Source organism: Drosophila melanogaster, chromosome 2L, assembly GCF_000001215.4.
Source record: "Drosophila melanogaster chromosome 2L".
Classification (NCBI taxonomy): Eukaryota; Metazoa; Arthropoda; class Insecta; order Diptera; family Drosophilidae; genus Drosophila; species Drosophila melanogaster.
In genome coordinates, this window is record NT_033779.5 from 18,185,012 (window position 1) to 18,205,494 (window position 20,483).

General features: G+C 42.2%; 1 protein-coding gene, 1 long non-coding RNA gene and 1 other non-coding gene across 5 annotated transcripts in view; 1 reads left to right on the forward strand and 2 right to left on the reverse strand.

Annotated features, from left to right (window-relative positions):
• Nucleotides 1–20,483, reverse strand: part of CG42750 (uncharacterized protein) — a 115,960-nt gene that overhangs the window by 25,201 nt on the left and 70,276 nt on the right. For both annotated transcript variants that reach the window (NM_001299103.1, NM_165245.4), the window contains 6 exons: nucleotides 18,655–19,933; nucleotides 16,277–16,375; nucleotides 15,800–15,926; nucleotides 15,612–15,708; nucleotides 7,921–8,053; nucleotides 2,201–2,421 (listed from right to left, as the gene is read on the reverse strand). In NM_001299103.1, the coding sequence (NP_001286032.1) occupies nucleotides 2,201–2,421; nucleotides 7,921–8,053; nucleotides 15,612–15,708; nucleotides 15,800–15,926; nucleotides 16,277–16,375; nucleotides 18,655–19,933 (1,956 nt within the window). The remainder of the gene's footprint in view (nucleotides 1–2,200; nucleotides 2,422–7,920; nucleotides 8,054–15,611; nucleotides 15,709–15,799; nucleotides 15,927–16,276; nucleotides 16,376–18,654; nucleotides 19,934–20,483) is intronic.
• On the reverse strand, nucleotides 149–846 carry lncRNA:CR44900 (long non-coding RNA:CR44900). Its single transcript, NR_124352.1, has one exon. It is a non-coding gene; the product is annotated as a long non-coding RNA:CR44900 (long non-coding RNA).
• asRNA:CR43413 (antisense RNA:CR43413) lies at nucleotides 15,325–16,124 on the forward strand. Of its 2 annotated transcripts, none has more exons than NR_047992.1 (2): nucleotides 15,325–15,550; nucleotides 15,639–16,124. The 2 variants fall into 2 exon arrangements; NR_124353.1 differs by having other exon boundaries at nucleotides 15,639–16,009.

Below are 20,483 nucleotides of genomic sequence, written 5' to 3' on the forward strand. Positions count from 1 at the left end.
AACAGTAAAATAAGTGTTTTTTCTATATATATTCTATATCCTCACCTTGCTACATAGATTCTTTAACATGGGATTTACTCATATTTTTAAAAATTCATAATTTCCAGCTATTTTCTATCCTCTTATAGATAATTGGAAAAACATTTTGGTTATAAATTTTCTGACACTGTGCCATTCACCTTATAGTATGAATGAAAATTTCGATTTTCCCATTGCCTGCTCATCTTAGCTTCGCCTGAAATTTTCCATTTACCAACACCAAAGCAGATTTTCCTCTCATTCTGCTTGCGTTCTCACAGGGAAGTTCTCTTGGCGCCTGCGCCGTGAAAAAGTTTTTCACTTTTCATTTTCGCATTTTGTTCGCTGACTATTGTTTTGAGATGTGTAATTGAAAATTCCGCAGGTTAAATGAGGAAGTGACGCTGGTATTTGTTGGCATTTTGTTTTCCATATTTAATTGGCAGGGCGCTGGTCGTCGGAAAATGGAAAGCAAACACGTCGAAATATATCATTTTTATGCATAAATAATTCGGGAACATATTCCGTCCTCAGTAATTTACATTTCCTGCTCGCAAGCAGCCAGCTGTGATGGTTTGTTGATATTTTCGCTGCCATTGTTATTCGTTTACTCAGCCGTATGTGCTCGGCGTGTTTGGGTGCACATTTCTGCACATTTTATTTCCGCATGCACTTTGTCTGTCCCGGCGAACGAACCACTACAAATAGCATTTGGCACCAGCCCACGGAAAAGAGGAAGCGGAGGCCCGCCAAGAGTAGCCATCAAGAACAGCAAGCCCCAACAAATTGCAATTTCGCTGTAATTGTGTTTGAACCTCATCATCGGGGTTCGAGGTGCTCGACAAAAAAATTTCGCATTTTAAAATAATTACACGCGAATCCGACACGAGTGCAAAAAGAATCTGAATAAACACAAGTAAAAATGCAAGGGTTGCACACAAACTTGCCTGTGTGCACTGACTGACTGAGCAAGGCCAATTTTGATTAAAATTTGATTGTCACCTGTCCTTGATGCTTGATGGCAGCAAGTTTGATGACCTCACATTGATTGAGCGCCCAGAAGTGTAAATGGAATTTCAAGTTCAGATGTCTTTCGATCGCTAGCTTTTATTGGCATGGATTTATTCATGGATATCGAACTGAATGCATATAGTGTGCATTTACAAATAAGTAGGTCAGATGATAGAGAGTGGTATTTAGAAATTTTTTCACGTTCATCATTGTATTACCATGAAAAATGGTCAACTAAGAATATGCAACATCCTTTCCATTTTACCTCCAAAGGTTCAGTTCTTTTCTGTTGGCTATTATTAAAAACTACTACATACAGTAAACTACCATATAGAAAATAAGTCCCAATCGCCCATTTGCATATTCCCAATTAGGAGCTAGTCATGAAACCGACTCTTAGATTCTGTTTAGTGCAAATTCATGAGCGACTTAAGTATTCGAGCAGCCACCGCTGCTTTTGCCCCATTAATTCCCGATGCCGGCCACAGGAATCGGATTCGGATTACTTCTGAGGAGGAGTCCACGGGCTAATTTAATATATATGATCCGGTTGGTCGGGTCACACGGAAATCCCGCAGCAAAGCCGCTTGGCAATTGTAAACTGTAGTAGGCACCTAATTTGCGAACTGTTGAGCCATTAGGGGGCACAAGGTGCCGGCAGATCCCTTCTGCCCACCAGAACCCCAAAGTCACCCAAAACCCCCGCAGAACGGGCACTTAAGTACACAACTACCCTCTCCAGAGTTCTGGACGGATTCCCTTCAAACACTGGGAAAAAAGTGCGGAATCATGCATAATAATGTTCCTTCCTTTCATTTAGATATACTATTTGACACTATTATTTCTTAAAGAATGAACCAATTTTAGCGGCTTAGTGAAATGAAAATGTCTTTTCTTGACGTAGTTTTCGCGCAGTGTACTTTTCCCCACCCATTGTCCCACTGCACATGTTTATGGCTAAGCCAACAAAGCGTTGACTGCGGTTGACCCCAGTAGCTCGAACAATAAAGTTGGTGCGGGAAAGCGACGGGGACAGAAGGGACGCCTCATCAGCGACTAAATCCCCATGTAAGCTCCATAAAGGATACCAACCCACGGCCGAGAGCCGGGGACCAAGGACGAAGGAGCGTTCAACTAATTAGCATTAAATCAGCTGTAACAGCACGCTTACCTTGCCGAAAATGGTGAGGCCGCCGTGCTTCATGTTGAAGGTCGGCGCGTCCGCATAGCTCGAGTCCGCCCACGGGGTGTGGCAGGTTGAAGTCAGCGTCATATAGCGGACGCCAATGGCATATAGGGTGCGTAGTACGGCCAGGGATCCCCCGAGGGAATGACCACCCTCCACGCCGGTCAGGGAGCACAATTGCTGGTTCTTGTGGGCATCGATAATGTCTGTAAAGTGATTAAAAGATACAAGGGCGCATTTAATTACTCGAATAGGGACGATCATTAGTTAAGGCTTTAAATTTAATGTGAGAATTGAGAATTTATTACTTATAAGCTTATAAGGGCTAGAAAAGAACTCTGAACTTAAGATCATAAATATCCATTTTTCCCTGCATAGATTTGGTATATCAAGCTTTCTAGAAAGGAACCTTATTCAGTATAGTTTAAAACAGCTATTCACTTCAAGATTACAATTGATTCCTTGATATAACTATATACTTGCTCCAGTAGAGCAAAATTGTAAATATTTTCTAATTTACAGTCTTTTGTAATTTTGCCTTAGTTGCGTTCAAACAGATATGTGGCTAAAATGTTTTTGCTGTTTTGTGGTTGGGCGCAACGTAAACTTCAAACTTGGCTCGGCCCTGTTTTTTTTGGCCATGAGTAACATTTGTTGTTCTGTGGCCTGTCATTTGCTCGGCTGCACCCATTGAGCACTCAGTGCATTGTGGTTGGTCCTGGATTCTGGATTGTAGGTCCTGTGACTTAGTAGTCCTCCCTGCCCTCGCAATGCCAGTTTATCCCTGGTCAACAAAACATTTCGCTGGGCCATGCAATATTCACGCTTGTCTTGGCCCGGCTGGCTTTGATCTGTTTCTTGACATTTTATTTGGTTGCCAACGAGCACTTGTCAAAATACTTGTGCTCTGTTCATTCATTTATTACCATTGTTTTAGGGCAGCCAGGCTTAAAGCATGTTTGCGTAAGATTTTTGTGAAAGTTAAGTGGAGCTTTGCGAAAATCCGGACCCAGTGGTCGGTAGCAATGCCGAAATGTCTTAAAACAATAATTTTGACTGGCAAGTTCGTCAAGAGGTTGAAGGACCTAAAAGTTTTGGTAAGCTTTAATTTATTTCTCAAGGAATTGAATTAATTGCAATACGAATAATATTGATATGTAGTTTATATCTGCTGTCCTCCTCTTATTTCAATAATAAACATATTAGTTCCAAATATCTCATTGAATGTTATGAAAAGCATTTCTATGTTAATGGATTTGTCAATCAATAAACAGCCCTTTCGATTTATCTGCAACTAATTGGGGAAACATGTTCCCGAAACCTTTTCCATTTGCCAGCTATTCAAATCAAGCATTTTGTGTGCCCAATTTTGATAACATTTCGAATGTATCGACCACATTTACAAGTACAGGTACAGAAAAGGCAAACGGAAAGCGGGTTAATAAATTTTCCCACAAAACGAAGGCCAAAAGGCATTATTTGCCTGCCAAGGGAGAGAAACCCGGCAACAGGAAAAGGACTCAAGACACAGGTCCTGCGAAGTTTTCATGGCTATAAGCAAATAAGCTGCGCAAAATCAAACGCAACGGCAGGTGAAAGGAAACGGGAATTGTTCTCGATGCTGTTTTCTATTGCGTGCACTGGAAAAATATATGCAGTAAGTTTACAAGAAGGCAGAATGTTAAGTCACAGGAAAAGTATACCATTGGGTTGGTTTCTTTACGGCCTTGACATGATTTCTAATGTATAAGAATAAGGTAATTATTTTTCATTACTTCATGGCAAAAAGCAACTGTTAAATGTATTTTTCCTCGACATTTCCCTGCCATACTCCTCTTCGTATTTTTGGAAAGGGCCAAAATACCTGCCCAGAACCTGGTCGATGTCGGAAACGTCGTAAAACCCTAAAATATGAAGCAAATAAACAAATGCACAGGGCCAATACCAAAAGCAATACCAAGCGAATCCTTCCAGGACGAAGAGGCACTAAAATGCGCCACGTGAGCTGAAGTTCAATTTCGGAGCCAGGACTTGGACTCTGACTCGCTTCTTTGGGGCTGCATGTAATTGTCTGTGACTGGAATTGGAACTGTGACTGCTACTGTTTTCGATTTCTGGTGACCAGGGCCGTAATGTATAATAGATGGCCCCGGATCGGATGCGAATTGAGGCAGTGGCCGTGGAGTACCCTCCTGCACACAAGAGCACACGGGAAATGCTGCAATACATTTCAGAATGAAAATCCCAACCAAATGCCACTTGACGCAATAAACCAAAGGCAATGGCAGAACAAGTTCCAGAAAAGGGAGCACTAAGGGATGGGAAATGGTGGTGCTGGAAACACAGATACCCTGAAGGTCCAACGTCAGAAAAGTTTTATTTGAGAGAAGTATTTTTATATATAAATATTTAAAAATCTTCCAACTCTGAATTATTTTGTGACAAACTCGTTAAGTATAGTTTTCCATCCACACTGGCCACTTTGGGGTTAGCTTATATTTATTTCCTGGCCACTTCTGCGGAATATACCCTATTGTGCTTGGAAAGCATTAGAGCGCCCATGCTGATGCGAAAAGCTTCATTCAATTCTTATTCTTCTTTCTGCTGCTGCAGAATGCAATTTTCTCAATATCCTTTCCCTCCAACTGAAGCTCCCTCTGTTCGGATTGTTGTGCTGGAGCAGTGTAAATTGAAGTTTACACTTTTGAAGGTGAAAATTGAAAACTGCAAATAAAAACGATTCGCACATGGGGAGAGCCAAATGTAAAGTAGCTGGCTACTGGCAGGTGACAGTTGAGAGGGATGCCGCCACAAGGATATTCCAGGATATATATATCCCAGGCGTCCTTTGTGTGCGTCTGTTGTGCTTATGCAGCGCTCATTTGTTTAGTACGAGAGTACGGAATATTTTGGTGCACTTATAAAAATTAAAAAGTCTATAAGGGGAGGTATATATTTAAAAAGCGAAGATGGCAGAAGAATAACAATTACTAAATATATTACAACATTGCTAAGCATAGCGGTTTAAATTTAAGAATTTTCTGATATTTAAAGTCAACGTTTATGCAGAATAAATGCTCGCTGTGCAAATACTTCTGACCACCTCAGTATCCTGCACAAAGGACCGTTTCTATAGCAGGACTCCCATTTGTATCTGGACTTCAACGTGCACTTCCATCCGGACAGGGACTTGGACTTGGATTTGGATTTGGTTTCGCATTCCGGAGCGGACTGAGTGACGTGGCCCGTCACTCGACGCGTTGTGTTTCGGTTCGTTAGGTTTGCATTTTTTACAATCACTTTGGCAGCAGCTCCTCCGGAGGAGAACCGAGTGCAGTCCAGGGGATCGTAGTGGGAACAGCACGCCCTGCTGCACTTGCTCAATAGTCACTTGGATTCGCATTTTATTTACACGACATGTGAGCGAGAGCGGACAACAATTTTGACTGAATTTATTTGCAGTAGTTAAAATAAAATGCTCGGTTTTATTTTTTGCAGCGGCAGCTGGGACTTCACAAAAAAAAAAAGAAACAAATAAAAACGAGTAATGCTGAGGGCCACAGTGAAGGCGAGGATGTTTATTTTGATTCCCCTTTTATTTTGGTACTTTGCAGCTCACCAAGGTAGGTCAGTTTTGTTTCACTTCGGGATTTTGGTTTGATTTCTGCGCTTGGGCCTTTGAATCGCAGCTTGTTTACAGCCAGCTCAAAGGGGATTTCGCTTGAGTATATGGCAATTGGTCGAATTTCCCTGGCAAACGATTGGAAATGTTTATGATCAGTTTGCATATGGATATTTCGTGTATCGTAGTCGGTTAACAATTTTGCGAATTTAAATCGTTTCAATGGATTAAGCACTACAAGGATTGTTATTTAGCTTTATATTACTTTAGGTATTCGTATTTTATTTTAAATTAGTTTGCACATGATTTCATCGTTCTCTTTTTTAAGATTTTACAAATAAATTATGGTAACATGCAAAACTATCAAAAATATTTGATTTCATAGAGTTGTTTTATTTAATTTTATTTATTTTCAGCTTTTGGCCAAAATTGATACATATGAGACTTTATGAAATGCAAGGCTATCGAACATATCCTTTATTATTCCTCTTAGTTATGAATTTCCCATTGCCAAGTCCTTGTTCCCTTATTTTTCCATCCATGCTCTGCTCCGATTTTAATCAAATTTATTGCTCAATTTGCCACTTCACCCGCTTCACTCAATCCAATTTTCTGATCGGAAAAAAAATGACCACAACAATTAAAAGAAAAAGATCCTGCTGACTCGGACAGAGGGAGTGAAAAAAAAACAAAAAACTAAAACCATCAAGATGATTGCAAATTGCTCAATCCAGTGCTCTCGTTTGATTTCTACGTTGCTGTCCATATGGGCTTCAGTTCAAAGTTTTCTTTGGCAATTCACCTGTCAAAAATATGCATTGGCATCTGAAAAATAAATAAAAAAAAACATCCTTATCCATTCCTCACCCATCGAGTTCACGCAATTGTGTAGTAATATTTCTTTGCTACAAGTTTTCCTGCTTCATATTTCTCGTGTTTTGTCGATGATTTTTCTTAGTCATGATTTATTGACATTTCCATTTACGGCTACATAAATGTTTCAACGCAAATGCCGGAAGCGATTTGTTGGTTTTCCCAGTTTTTTTTCGTTTTTTTTTTTTTAGCCATTTTTCGTGTGTGTGTATGTGCAGCTGCAGTCTCAGCTGCAACACTAAAATATTGCCACGACCCCAGAACCGAGTAAGTGCAAATCAAAATGCAAAACGGAAAACCAACAAGGAAACTCAAATGCTGGCCGGGGAGTCGGAGCATAAGTCAAAAGTTGCTACTTGCACTGCTGCTCTGTTGATTTCAGCTTTGTTTTCTCCTGTTTTCGAACACTGAAATATAAATATTTCTATAAAGTATCACCTAAAAAAATTTTATCGAAAATATGATAACTAAAATTTATTGGGAAACTTGTATCTTTTAACGGAAAGTGGTTATAGAGTTCGAGGAAAATATTCAAATAAATCGGGAGAATAGTGTAGAGGAGAGTAAAATGCACAATTTGTAAGTCTGGATAAAAACATAAAAATAGATCGGTAAATGTTTAAAACCAGAAAAGATTAATTTATTGTCGTTCTTTACGATTGCGTGGCACTTAAGATTCCCAATCTCACTAAGTGAGTTTTTCTAAGTGCTTGGTTGCTTGCTATTTGGCAAGCGGAATACCGTTGACTACCCCGCCCCCCCTTTTTTTCACTTTGGCCACCAAGCCCACGCTAACACAAAGAAATATGAACTGTTTTCCTTTCGCTTAAACGAGGCCTCTCCGGTTGGCAACTAGGTGAGTGAGCAGCGTATCAAAGGAAATGGTGCAAAAATATGGCACGCGGTAAGCAGCTGCCCCAAAAGCCGCCTCAAGGGCCGCCTTCTACTCCGACAAACTGCTTTTTGGTAGCTGGCCAAGATACTTTTCAACAACTTTAGCCCAAGACTCGCGAGTCAAAGTTTTCCGGCGTAACCAGCGCACACAAAAAATATAAAAAAAAGCCGAACAAAAAAACTAGTGGAAACGGAGTAGGAACAGTCGAATGTCTGGCGTGCATTTTTGCAGTTCCCGGAATACTTTCGGTACTTTGCCGACTTGAGGAATTCAGCTGGCCCACGCGGCGTATGTGCGATATTTTGGTTAACTTACCCTGTGCGGAAGTGCAAGTGGTAAGCTGCGGCGAATACCGATCCGTCAGGCGCTTTATTACATCGATCTGCTCCAGAGTCAGCTGCACTGCATCTCGATGTTGAGCCTCGCAGGGGACATAGGCCGCCCAGAACTGAAATATAGAATATAACACTTATTTTTTGCACTTAATTTATTAATTAATATTTCTTTCATGATGGTCGTTAGTAAATTACATAGCTATTGCTTAAAATATTATTTTTTAAACTAGTAAAATAATTCTTCATTCCCTTTTCATAAGCTCACTCCATAAAAATATGTTGTAAACAGTAAGAAACTTTAGAATTTTTAAAAATGAAGTTTGTTTGTACAACAACCGCATATACCATACTTGGAGAAAGTTTTCTTCTTAAGTCTGAGCGATTTATTGTCATTTTTTCCGGTATCTGAAAGTTTTTTGTTAATTGCACATTATTACGAAGGGTGATATACAACCGCCAATAAACAGAAACTCCTCAAGAGAGTGCCCAAAAAGGAGTACGGAAGGAAAACTGAGCAAAACAGTTTCATCACGTTATATCATTAAAGGAAAATAAAAGCACGTACGTGTCTCCGTGGAACAGAAACCAGGGTGAGGAACGAGCTGGAAGCTGGAAAGTGGCAAAAAGCGATTCGGAAAAAAGAGCAATTAAAAAGTTTTGGCTTTTGGCTCGGCGCACTCGCACAAAAGCAAAAACTGAGCAAGTCCCGTAATAAATAATTTTTAATATAAATTCGTGAGAGGCCTGAACCAGAAAACCGGAAGAAGGAAGCTGGGAAACATAACCTATTTCCCCACACCACTTTTTTCCCACTCTTGTGCTAAGCACGTAGTTTAAAACCATTTCTCTGAACCGAGGCAGTAAATTAAAACCTAAACAACCAGCACTCTAAATGTTCATTTATTCTATTTCGGCTGCAGTTCCTGATGGCCGTGATGATGATGATAAAGTTTGGCGTAATTCATGGAACTAAATTCGGTTTGCTCCCAGGTTGGACGATGTGCATATGAAATATGTAAAACTTTTCAATAAACGAGTCACAGAAAAACAATTACGGCCAGAGACGAACTGCTGTGTTAGTTGTGCAATTGGATTTGTGCTCCCGTTCTCGAGGGACTTGGGTCAACTCGGTTGTTGGCTCTGCATTTGTGCAATTTTAATTGCACAACAGACGAGGAAATTTGTGGATTTCCAGGCACCTGCTCGGCATCCCCCCTTCCCATCCCATGATGCGGCCAAATAAACACCGAGCAATAACAGGGACAGCTGAAAATTCCGGTACTGGGAGGCATAAAGTTTATCCACCTGCACCATTCCACACCCGAAATACGATTCGCCTGTGTTGATTTTTAGTTGAGCTCCCCGGGCGCAGCTCACTTATGCATACCAGCCCAGAAAAACCACAAAAACGGTCATAAGGTCCCGGGAACTGGTTACTGTGAGCTGGGTACTGGGAACTATGGGGCTTATCAGGTGGCCGAAGCACAGGGCATTAGTTCAATTCGGGTTAATTGTATGGACCATGCCGCTCTAACTCTGTTCATTACCATTTGCGTTCATTTACGCTCCTGGACTTGGTCACGGAATTCGAGGTGTTTCTGTGCTTATGTTTTCCGGATGAAATAATGAAGCTCTCGGATAAATGATAACTTCGGTAATGGCTTGTGTCTGGGATCTGACATTAAAAATTGTTGAAAAATGTGATTCCAACGAACACGCCATAAATGCGTCTGCATCGTGTGATTTCGTTTGCAATAATATGCAGATTTGCAGCTAAGAGATGAGACTTTGTCGAAAGGAAACTTGCCGTTTTAAAGTACATATCTTAAATTAAAGTTTTTTTTATCTATTTGTTCTATTTATTCATATATTGGTTATCTTACTTTTTCTCGTACATCAAGTGAAAAAGATATTAATCTTTCCATATTACAACTTAAATAAAGCCATTTACATTAAATGCACTTTTTTGCTGATTCGCGTTCCAGGTAGATAAGAAAAATACCCCGACATTACCGCAGACAGAGGATTTGGAAGAGCGGGGTGAAAACTCATTTTTTCATCCGTTTTCCCGCCCTTTGCTCGCGTTATTTTCCAGGCATACTTTGAATTTCTTTGCTTGGCATGTGTCCCTTTTTTGTTGGTAGTCGCTTTATCTAATTTTTTCCTTCAAAATCCTCTTATAACATTTTCGTGGGCATTTAAAAGGGGGTTTTGTTTGGGACTGGAAAGGTGTGAAATGTCTGTCTGGACTTCTGATTAAAGGCAATTTCCAGCGTTGAGTTTCTGTTTCTCAGGAGATGATTGCGGTTTTCCCGTCATTGCCCTTGCCTTAAAGATGTTTGCATACTCAAATAAAGTAAATATATACGTGCAAATACGCGAAATGTCGTCAAGCGCAAACGAATATAGTAGTATTTTAGATGCATGCGTTTCAAAACAGTGCTCATTTTATTTTTCTCGCAAGTATTGTTCAGGTTTTTGTCACTATTTTTCTCCGTATTTTTCCATCAATTCTTTGACTTATTCAGCACTTGCCTGCTGACATATTCAATGCAAGTTGGCATTCTTTTCTTACTCTAAGGGAAAACAAAATATTTCATTTATGTTCGGGGCTCTTGCGCCACCTGTTGACGATGGTATGTATTATACCATTTTAGCCGACATCCTCCCCATATTTTGCACATATATGACTTTACAATGGCCAAGTACCTTTGTTTGTCGGCGAACGCTGGCAGCTTTGGCTTGGAATGGAACTTGGGGTGGCCCTTTGTGTTCTTAGCTTTCTGGTGCGCCGTGAAGTGTGCTTAAGCATGGCACTTTGCCATTAGCCCAGTGCCTGCCCCGCCCACATCAGAATACACCTGTTTGTCGCCTCTACAGTGCGATCGTTATCATCGTCATCATCGTGGCCAAAGTGTCGTCGGCGTCTCGATGGCGTCGCCTTTGGTGTTTTGCTGTCCTCGAGACCATCGTCATCAGGCTCATCATCATCCCCAGCTCCAGTTTCCCTGCTGCCAGACCCATTTTCACCCCCACAACCTGGGCACAAAGCATATTAATATTTAAACTCGTTTGGCGGCAGCTACAAGAACAACAGCACCAGCTCCCCTAAGGACAACATTTTGGCTCCAAGTTAATTGTGAATCTGACAATGTTGTTGTTGCGGTGGCGGTGGCCATATGCGTGATTTGTTGTCGATGGGTGGCACGTGTGAATGTGTTTGCCTAATGCGGCTGTATGTGTGTGTGTGTGGGTGGACTCATGCAGGCGAAAAAACTGGGTCTAAAAATAAGCACAAAGGGCATCTTTTAGTATAAGCTTTTAGTCCCGGCTTATTATGGGATTTGCATACATATGAAGCTTTGAAGGCAATGTCAGCACATGGTATTGATTTAGCTTTAATTGTTTATTAAACCCATTTCAAGGCTTTTCACCATTAGAAATGATCTCTCTTCTATGAAAATATATACACAATATGTACTGCCATTTTTTCGCCGTGGAAACATGTGTGTCTCTATGCGGTTACTTGTGCAACCTTGTTGCTATAATTGTTAGTGCATTCATATATTCAACGCAATAACAAATGCAACTGCAGCTGGGACCCGATGTTGCCCAGAGCATTCAGATTTATGTTTTAGATATGTGCCATATACATACATACACATATGTATCCAGATTCAAGGTCCTGCCTTAAAGTTGCGGTTTAATTTCAATTGCAAACCAGCATTAAATAATTAATTTGTGTGTTTTGAATTTATTGGTTTCAGTGAGACTCTTAATTAGAATTTGCCAAGACAATTTGATAAATATATTCATATTTGTAAAAGCATTTAATCAACCTTTCTGAGCCGGAACTGGAGGCTTCTTGGTGTTACTTTTGTGCTCAGCACAATGCCATGAATGTGTTCGTTATGCATTTAAAATTATTTCCGCCGCTGGGCAGCTCTGCACTTGATTGCCCTGTGGCACTGCAATGCATACTATAATTACAGCGAATGGGGAAAATGCTGAGGGAAATGGGCTGTAAGGGATTTCAATACCCGCTGGCGCTGTGATCTCAAGAACCGCAAGTCCAACACCTTTACAATTCCACAAGAATGCAACAAGCCCGCACAACAAATCCCCCAAAAACCAGAATAATTCCAGCAAGACAAAAAACTGTGTGGAGTTCTCTGCGGCTCTCGTCCTAGTCTGGTTTTCCATTTTCTGGTCCGAGGTCAGCGGCAACTTCGAGGTTCACCGCCACACTAAATACATTCAGAAGGTAAATATATACAAACTTCTCGCAAATTTTGCAGCAAGATAAGCGTTATTTTAAACGAAAGTCAACACAAAATGGAACTTTTAAACACCCTTAAATACCTAATTATGAAAACGAGCTTGCGATTATGCCAAGACTTTTTGAATTTATTTGAATTTTAAATATATAAAGTATAAAACAAAAATAGAATTTTTGTACTGCTAAACTCTGAAACAAACTAAAAATTATGTAAAATTATAAATGAGTGAACATCCCAGATTTCTAAAAGCCAACATGTTAGTCTTGTTCTTTAAGGATGATATGAGAAGAGGCTGAAAACTGGTGAGACCAAGCCTTCCTCCCATAACGTTTTCATGTCCTCCACGTCCTGCATGCTCCGAATGTCCTGAATGTCCTGGCCCAGATTACAGCCTCGTCGGCGACTACTCGTTGCGGCCACTTCCGCTCCAAGAGCGTCCTTCGTGCCTCGTCCCTGTTCCTGCTGTTACACTGTTCCGATGTGCGTCCTTTCCATTAGACTGTCTCTTCTTCTGTGTGGGTGTGTGCAGACGAGAAGGACCACAGAGGATGCAAGAAGGAAAGGAAGAATGCAGACGGCCATGCAGCCGGACAAGCGTAACAGGACATTTCCGTGCCCCGGTCCCAGAAACAGTAGCCAACTTTTTGGGGCTTCATGGTGTTCCAACATTGTTGCTACCTGTTTCTGCTCTTCTCTTTTCTTGCACAGCAAGACATGCGAACCACTTAGTTCAGAATTACAAAGCCACTCAACTGTATGCTTTTGCTTAATTTTCTTTCGCTACTACAATATACTTCTTACACTTATTCGCTCTAAATGTGATTATCGAAAAAATAAAATGTGAAACCATTTCTTAAAACATATTCCTCGATACTTTTCCCTGTGTATTTATACCGATCTTTTCTGTTTCTCATCAAGCAGTCGCTTTGGGCCCAGATGTTGGCTTTTGGGAGAACGATGCTGAGCCGCTAAAAACGGTTAGCCAACCTACAAGATTTCAGTTGTTGATGGTTTAAACGTGATTTTCCAGCCAGTCCATTAAATGGTTTTTCTCTTAAATCTTTTCTTTTTTGGTGGGCTTTTCCCTACGGTTTCCGTGGCGCATTCGTTGCACGTTTGGCATTTTTGGCAACAATTGTTGAAACATGTTGTCAACTAGTTAGTCCCCTCACACTCGTTATTGTCGTTGTTGTTAGTCAGTGGAGAGCGAGGTTATTGAGTTAACTTGTTTTGCCGGGAATCGAGTGTTGCTAAAGTTTTTAAATCGCAGTTGTGCAACACATTAAGCTGCAGCCATAAAAAACTATCCAGATGACAGGCATCGGGCGCATATTTGAGGCAAACTCGAATGGAAAGAATCAGTCTTTAAACCGAAATAGCGAGTATATCGCAAATGTTTCATACAATATGAAATATATGTTATAACCAAATTATCTATTAACTTTGTTTTAATAATTAATTTAATAGAGTTATTATTGCTTTTGCCAATATATATATGCTAGAATATAGCTTGCATTCAAATTTCCATCATGTGCCTGCAAATTAACTGCAGCTTGTAAAGTTGCACAATATTTTTCACACGAAAGACGGCACTGAAGGTGAAGTTGAGGAAGCCGAGTCAACAAGTTCAATTAACCCACTACGGAAACCAGAAATTGGCGCTACAATTTGCCATGCCCATCGAACAAGAAATCAAGAAGTTTCCCTTGCTCAGAAGTGCGAGTTTGACTGCAGGGTTTCCTCAGATGAAAACCGAAAGGAAAATGGGGCGTGTGTGGGTTGCCATCAATTTGAGTCCTATCGCGGCTGTTGAAAGTGTTAAGTTTTAATAGGCACCGCGTTTAGTGCACCATAAAAGGTATGTGCACCGTCAGTAAACTCACACGGTATACACAGAAATGAATTTTGTAGGAATGGTAAAGGAATTTGGTTACCATTTGTTTTCATTCATCTAATTTTATGCGTTTAATTGTGCGTTCAACTTATAATTAATAGAAAAAACGTCCTAAAATAGTTTCAAATACTGTCCCTATTGACTTTTCTTGTTTCGATATATAATAATCCTTAATATTCAAATCAGTTACAAAATCAATTAATTGCTGTACAGTTTGTGTTCACGTACCAATTTGATATACACTCCCCATTTCTGCGATTACATGAAACAGGACTAAAGCCATTTGGTGGGGTAATTAAATTGAGTGCTGCACAATTTTACTTTGCGGCGGCCAACTTTGCTTGTAGTTGGCCAACTGCAATTACCTGTTAGCCCTCAACACAAACACGAAATGCATCCGTATTTATGGCTCTGCAGGGGCCAAAGTAAAATGCAGCTGAAAAGTTAATTTTCATTATGGCCTAAGCAGGTGGAAATTCCCGCTTTCGTTTTCCTCCATTACCGGCGTCATCGATGGCGCATTCCTCTATCGCCCGCGAGAAACGTGAAGAATCGTCTTTGCGGTTGGGCCATGAAAAATGCAAAGGGAGAAGGACAGCTGAAAATCCTCTGGACCGTTTGAAATATTCAAGTGGTTTTCGGTTTCCTATTGATTTATGAACTTTTCTCAGGTTAATCGTTTCCTACTTTCGGTATTTTCTGGCCAGTTTGGTTCATTAATCTTGGTTGCGCTGCCAACGTCAATCATCAGGAATCCCCTCTTCGAACCCAATTAGTTTAACGATTTCGCCTGTTTAATTGTGAGCGACATCATTTGATCTGCTTTCAGGTTCAGCTCGGCGCCACTTTAAATATGACTCGCAACCATAAGCGAATCAATAACGACATCAAGTGGATATCCGACCACTCCGGGTGGGTAGCTTGGCAAAAAATAATTAAGAGCCTCATCATTGGCAGCAGAAGGAGCAGCATCCTGCTCCTGAGACCCGTGAGTGGCCCATAATTAATATTTTTCTTGCCTTCTTCCGCTGGCTGAGAGCAAAAGTCGGCTGTCGCCTGGCCAACGGCTTGCCAGCGGATAAAATATTAAAAGATATTTTCAGTGGGACCCAAAGTGGAAGATAGGATGCTCTTGATAAGAAGGTCTTTGAAATACAACGTTTTAAAAATAACTCGTTAAATTCAAGTTATATGTTCTGATATTTTGGTCATATATGGTCTGACTTATGCGTCAAAGAATCGGAAACGAAATTGATTAACAAAATTTGATAAAAAATATATGCAAAAAGTTGCATATCTATAACTCATTTAAAATAAATTTCTAGCCCTCAGAAAATTCTTGAGAAATCGCCAATGCCGAACTTTAAACTGCCGCCTGGGCAGAGTATTAAGCTGCCAGGTTGAGTTTAGTTTTGTACGTGCTATAATAATTCCAGGTGAGCGACTAAAGGTTTCCGCAAAGGAAGTGGCAGTGCGGCGCTGGGCTGTCCAACTTACCTGTGCTGATATGCGTCCCTTCTTCAGTCGCGTGAGGTCCGTGTGACTCCAATGGCTGCGACCCCAGGGCATTACGTTGCGCAAATCCTCATCAAAACTGCGGACGATGAGGTGGTCGGCGGCAGGTGGGGATAATAACAGAAATTGGTATTACGTTTTAATTGCATTTCTATGTGATGGATGCTCACTTGAAGTCGTTGAGTTTGTTGTGAAGGAACTTGCGAATATTCCATGGTAGGTCGTTATGCCCGTCGATTAAAGGCACTTGATCCAGAAGCTGAACTGCCACTCGCAAACGCTCCTCAAAGGGTGCACCTGAGAATGGGATTGGCGATGTAATCATCCGAATTAATATGATATAATTACAACATTGATTCGTTAGCAGAACATTGTGCTTTAATCAATCAATCCTTATGTTCTATCCTCTAGTTAAAACCTCACTCTGTGCACACTAGAGTCACTTGCTAACTAGTTTAGAGGCCCCTTTGCAACAATATAGCTTCATAGAATCACACCCAGCGGCGGCCCACGTGTCGAATGCGTTATGGTAATTGATTTATTGTCTATGAAGTGTTCATGCCTAGGTCTTGATATGTGCGGTATGTGAAGGTGGACTGGGGGCCCCCGTTTGGACTTGATTCGATTCGATTCGGTGCGATACTCACTTGCTGCCACACGTAGCGCCAGTGGCACGGCCACACTGGCAGCGCCAATTATCAGGAGGATGGAGCTCACTGCCAGCCAGTGCTTGGCTGCATCGAATCCTGCAAGTTTTCCAGGACGAGAAGATGTTGGACGAGGTGGCGTCATCAGCATTCATGATGACCAAGGGTTCCGCATCGATTGTTGTCGTTGTTATTGGCAGTTCAATGCCAAGTCGTTTGCAGCATCGTTGCCATCATCATCACCATTATCGTCATCATGGACATGGTGGTTCATTGTTCGTTGTTGTGTTGTTGCATTTTGTGTGTGTGCAAATTGCCGTGACAGTGGCATTGATTACAGCAGCAACAACAATGACAGAAAAGCATCAGGAAAATCAGGGAAATAAAAAAGCGTCCATTCAGGAAGGCACGGTGGCATCATCCCCATCAGCATCGAGTTGCATCGTTCGAGAAGGAAGCAAAAAGAACGATAATAAGGAAATATGGTTAGTTAAACGTTTAAAATTGAGACGCTGTGTTGGTTTTCGGTTCCAAAATGTACAGAGGGGCAAGAAACCCCATCTTCAAGTTGTTTTTGCTGCTTCTCTCAACAGTCCAATGAAGTAAGTCCAGTTCCATCAAGCAGAACAACTTGTTGAATATGTGCTGCAAATATCCTACAAAAAGAATCTCGGTTTTGTAATTCAAGCAACGTTCATCTGGCTCCGGGAAAGTTGTATTATATTTGAGCAAACATTGATTAGCTTTCGAACTGAGCTACCCAATAAGTATAAATCAAATAAATGGTCTTGATTTTAGCTTGAGAAATAACTAATGCTATAGTTGTTAAAATATTTCCGGATAGTTACAGGAACATGGTGGGAACATAACAATTATCCTAATATCTCAATACAAGTCTTGATACATTCATGACAGCCCTATGATATCTAATTGCCTTCAATGGTAAAGGACTGACAAGATGTTTGTTCTCGTTCAACGAAAATACGAGCCACTAGAAACTGAAACTCATTATACGATTTCACTTATGCCGGCTATCAATGTCGATGGGTAATTTGTAATTGCAAGCAAAATTTGATTATGCAACTAAATCGGATTGATCAAGGCGAATGTGGATAGATATGTTAGTGAAGCTGAAGCCGTAGCAAAGCAAATAAGCCAAGTTAGGCGAAAAACCAGCTCCTGCTCATTGGATTCGGGTTCGAGTTTCGGTTTTGACTCACTGAACAGCAAGAGCGACGGCTGCAATGTATCCATTTGATTACAGTGGCCGGCGCTTGGGCGACTCCAAAGTGAATTACCGATAAGCAAGTGGCAAATGAAAGGCAATGTGCAACCTAACGAGAATCGGGGGATGGGTTTCGCTTCTACATGAGCTAGGAGTGCGTGCACTGCACGAAATATTGTAGCTCTTGTGGGTAACTCAAGAGAAGGCACCTAACAAACTAAAGCTAGCTAGGTCATTGAATGTGTAAAGATATCATTGAAGTGAATGGAAAGGAAGGACAGAAATGGAATGCCCCAATTTATATAAAATGGCTATAGGGGTCATTAAAACAACATTCACTTCGGACTCCTATTTTCTGCCGGTGTAACGAGTCCAGCTGCCAGCGGCCGCAACAGCGATTTGCATAAATTTGAGGGGACAGGACATCGTCCGCAGTTACGCAGTTTTTGACTGCTAACGAATTGCAGTTGCCAGGAGACATGACGAGGATGGGAACGAGCTGGAGATGGATGATGATGATGGGCAGGGCGGTGGCGACGAGGATGACAACGTTGCCGCTGCCGCTGCCGCTGCCGATGCCGATGCTTCTGCTCCTGATGATGATGAGACCAAAGTCACGCGGGCATTGGCAACGTTTAACATTTAGCAGCCATGTTACACGAAGCGCAATCAAACGGCTAACGACTAAATGGCAATGGCCCCCAGGGGGCGTGGCTCAGCAGAGAACGGGTAGTGGATTATTAAGTGCAATGTCATGTACAGCGTCTGGCGGAATAACCAGGCAAATACCAATGCAGATGCAGACGTTTGATGGCTTCGTCTCAAATGGGTATTTCAAAATGATCGCCTGCAAGACAATGTGGTTAATTTGTTCGAAAGCGGAAAGAACTTTTATTTGTACCAGACAATCTACAACCATCACTTTTCAAATGCGAGCTCACAGTTCCTTTCAATTTATAATTCTCACATTGCCATACATCCCATTTCAAATTAAGCTTTGAAATTGAATATTGGTCGAACTTTCAGCCTTGCTATGTATTTTGTAGAGCTTCCGCTAAAATAGCGGACGAACCCTTGCGGTGCACGGCGCCAGACAATAATCCCTTTGGAAAACAGTTCCCATGAAAACACTATCAAAATCGCCCGTACTTACGGAACGAATTCGTGCCGGAGCTGGAGGATCCCCTGCTGGGACACTGGCGGTGCTTCCATGGCATGATGCTCGTCACGCTCGAGTGGAGCTGGTGGTGTTTCTGCGGCGTCACCGAACCCGATCCGCCGACCCCACCACTCACCGCTGCACCACCCACATGGGCGTGATAATGATGCGGATGCGAATGCGAGTGGGTGTGCGGATGCGGATGCGGAAGCGTGTGCGGATGATGGAGCGATGTCTGCGACTCGCGTTCTTTCAGGCCGTGTCCGATATCACTGTCGAAGGATGTGAGCGTAAATGTGGACGAGGCGGCCAGTCCCAAGCAGCCGTTTGCCATTGCACCACCTGACCCTGCGTTTCCCGATTGCATTTTCTGGTACGGCACACGGCAACCACCAGTACCGCCCGAACCATCGATGTTCACTAAATTGCCAAAGCTGCGACTATTAATTGGCAGCGACCAATCCATGCTGCTGGTGTGAAAGATGGCCGGCTGCTGGGCTGCCTTGTGCTGCTGTTGTTGCTCCGCATGTTGCATCTGCTGATGTTGCTGTTGTTGCTGCTGTTGCTGTTGTTGCTGCGGGAAACTCAGCAAAGACTGGGAGAAGCAGCGACAGCGCTGCTGCTGAAAGTGCGCCATTTGTTGCTGGTGGTGCTGCTTCTGCAGGTAGCGACTGTAGTGCGCCAAATGCCGTGCATAATCGCTGCTCGGCCCAATGGTATTGTATTTCGAGGATGTATTACCGCCCGGCAGGAAGCACAAGCTGGGGTCCGATTTCTTCGAGTGCGGCGAGAATATCTCGTCCTCCTCGTGGGCGGCGAAAGGGGGCGGGGGCGGTGGCGGGTTGGTGGTGGTTGGTGTGGGCGTGCGCGTAGGCGTGGCATTGCCGTGCAGCTTGTGCCTATGGTTGTGGGCGTGGCCGGGCGGCTGGCACAGGTCCGGCTTCACCTGATTGTTATTATTATGACTAATGCTGGCAGCGATGTTGCAATTGTTGCTCGCATTGCTGTTGCTGCTGCTGTGATTGCTGGTCGTGGTGCACTTGAGCAATGTGGCAGTGCACTCATCCAATGCAGACTTAGTGCACTCCTGCAACAGATCGCTGCTGCACAGCTGCGCCAAGTTGTTATTGTGGCTGCTTTGCTGCTGCTGCTGCTGCTGCTGCTGCAGGTGTTGCAACAATCGCAGGCTGCGCATGCTGCCATTGCGCTTCATCGATGGGGGTGGTGGCACAGGCGGTATCACATCCACATCCGACAAGCTGGGCGTGTCGCTCTGGGAAGAGAAAGAAGGATGTGAGTATCAAGCTGTTGACAAAAGGGAAATCGCATTAAATCAAAATGGACATGAGCAGCTTCCGACGGATGTAACCCCACAACGTGCCTTTGAAAAGGATTGAATTCGGAATAAACCCATATGTAGCCTAGTTTATGCCCTTGCATACGCATGACCTATTTGTACAGCTTAATTTAAGTTAACTTTTCCAGTTTCAGTTTCTTAATCTTCCATTTGTTTAGTCGTCAGAAGTAAAATGATATATAATACCATATTATAGAGATGACAAAGCTTTTATCCTGCATGCTACCCATAAGCATTAAAATTCTCCATATCAAGGATATAAAAACTGCCTTTCAATACCGTAAAAACTTTCGCTCTACTCGTAACGAGCCCTAGAAAATGTGCAACGCACTCCTTTTGCCGTTACTTGGCGAGAATTCGGCAGAAGGAAGCCGAGATTTACAATGATGGGGCAAAGTGCGGCGGAGTGAAGACGATCCTTAGACCCCCTGGCTACATAAAATTTAATTATGCCATAGACACCGGT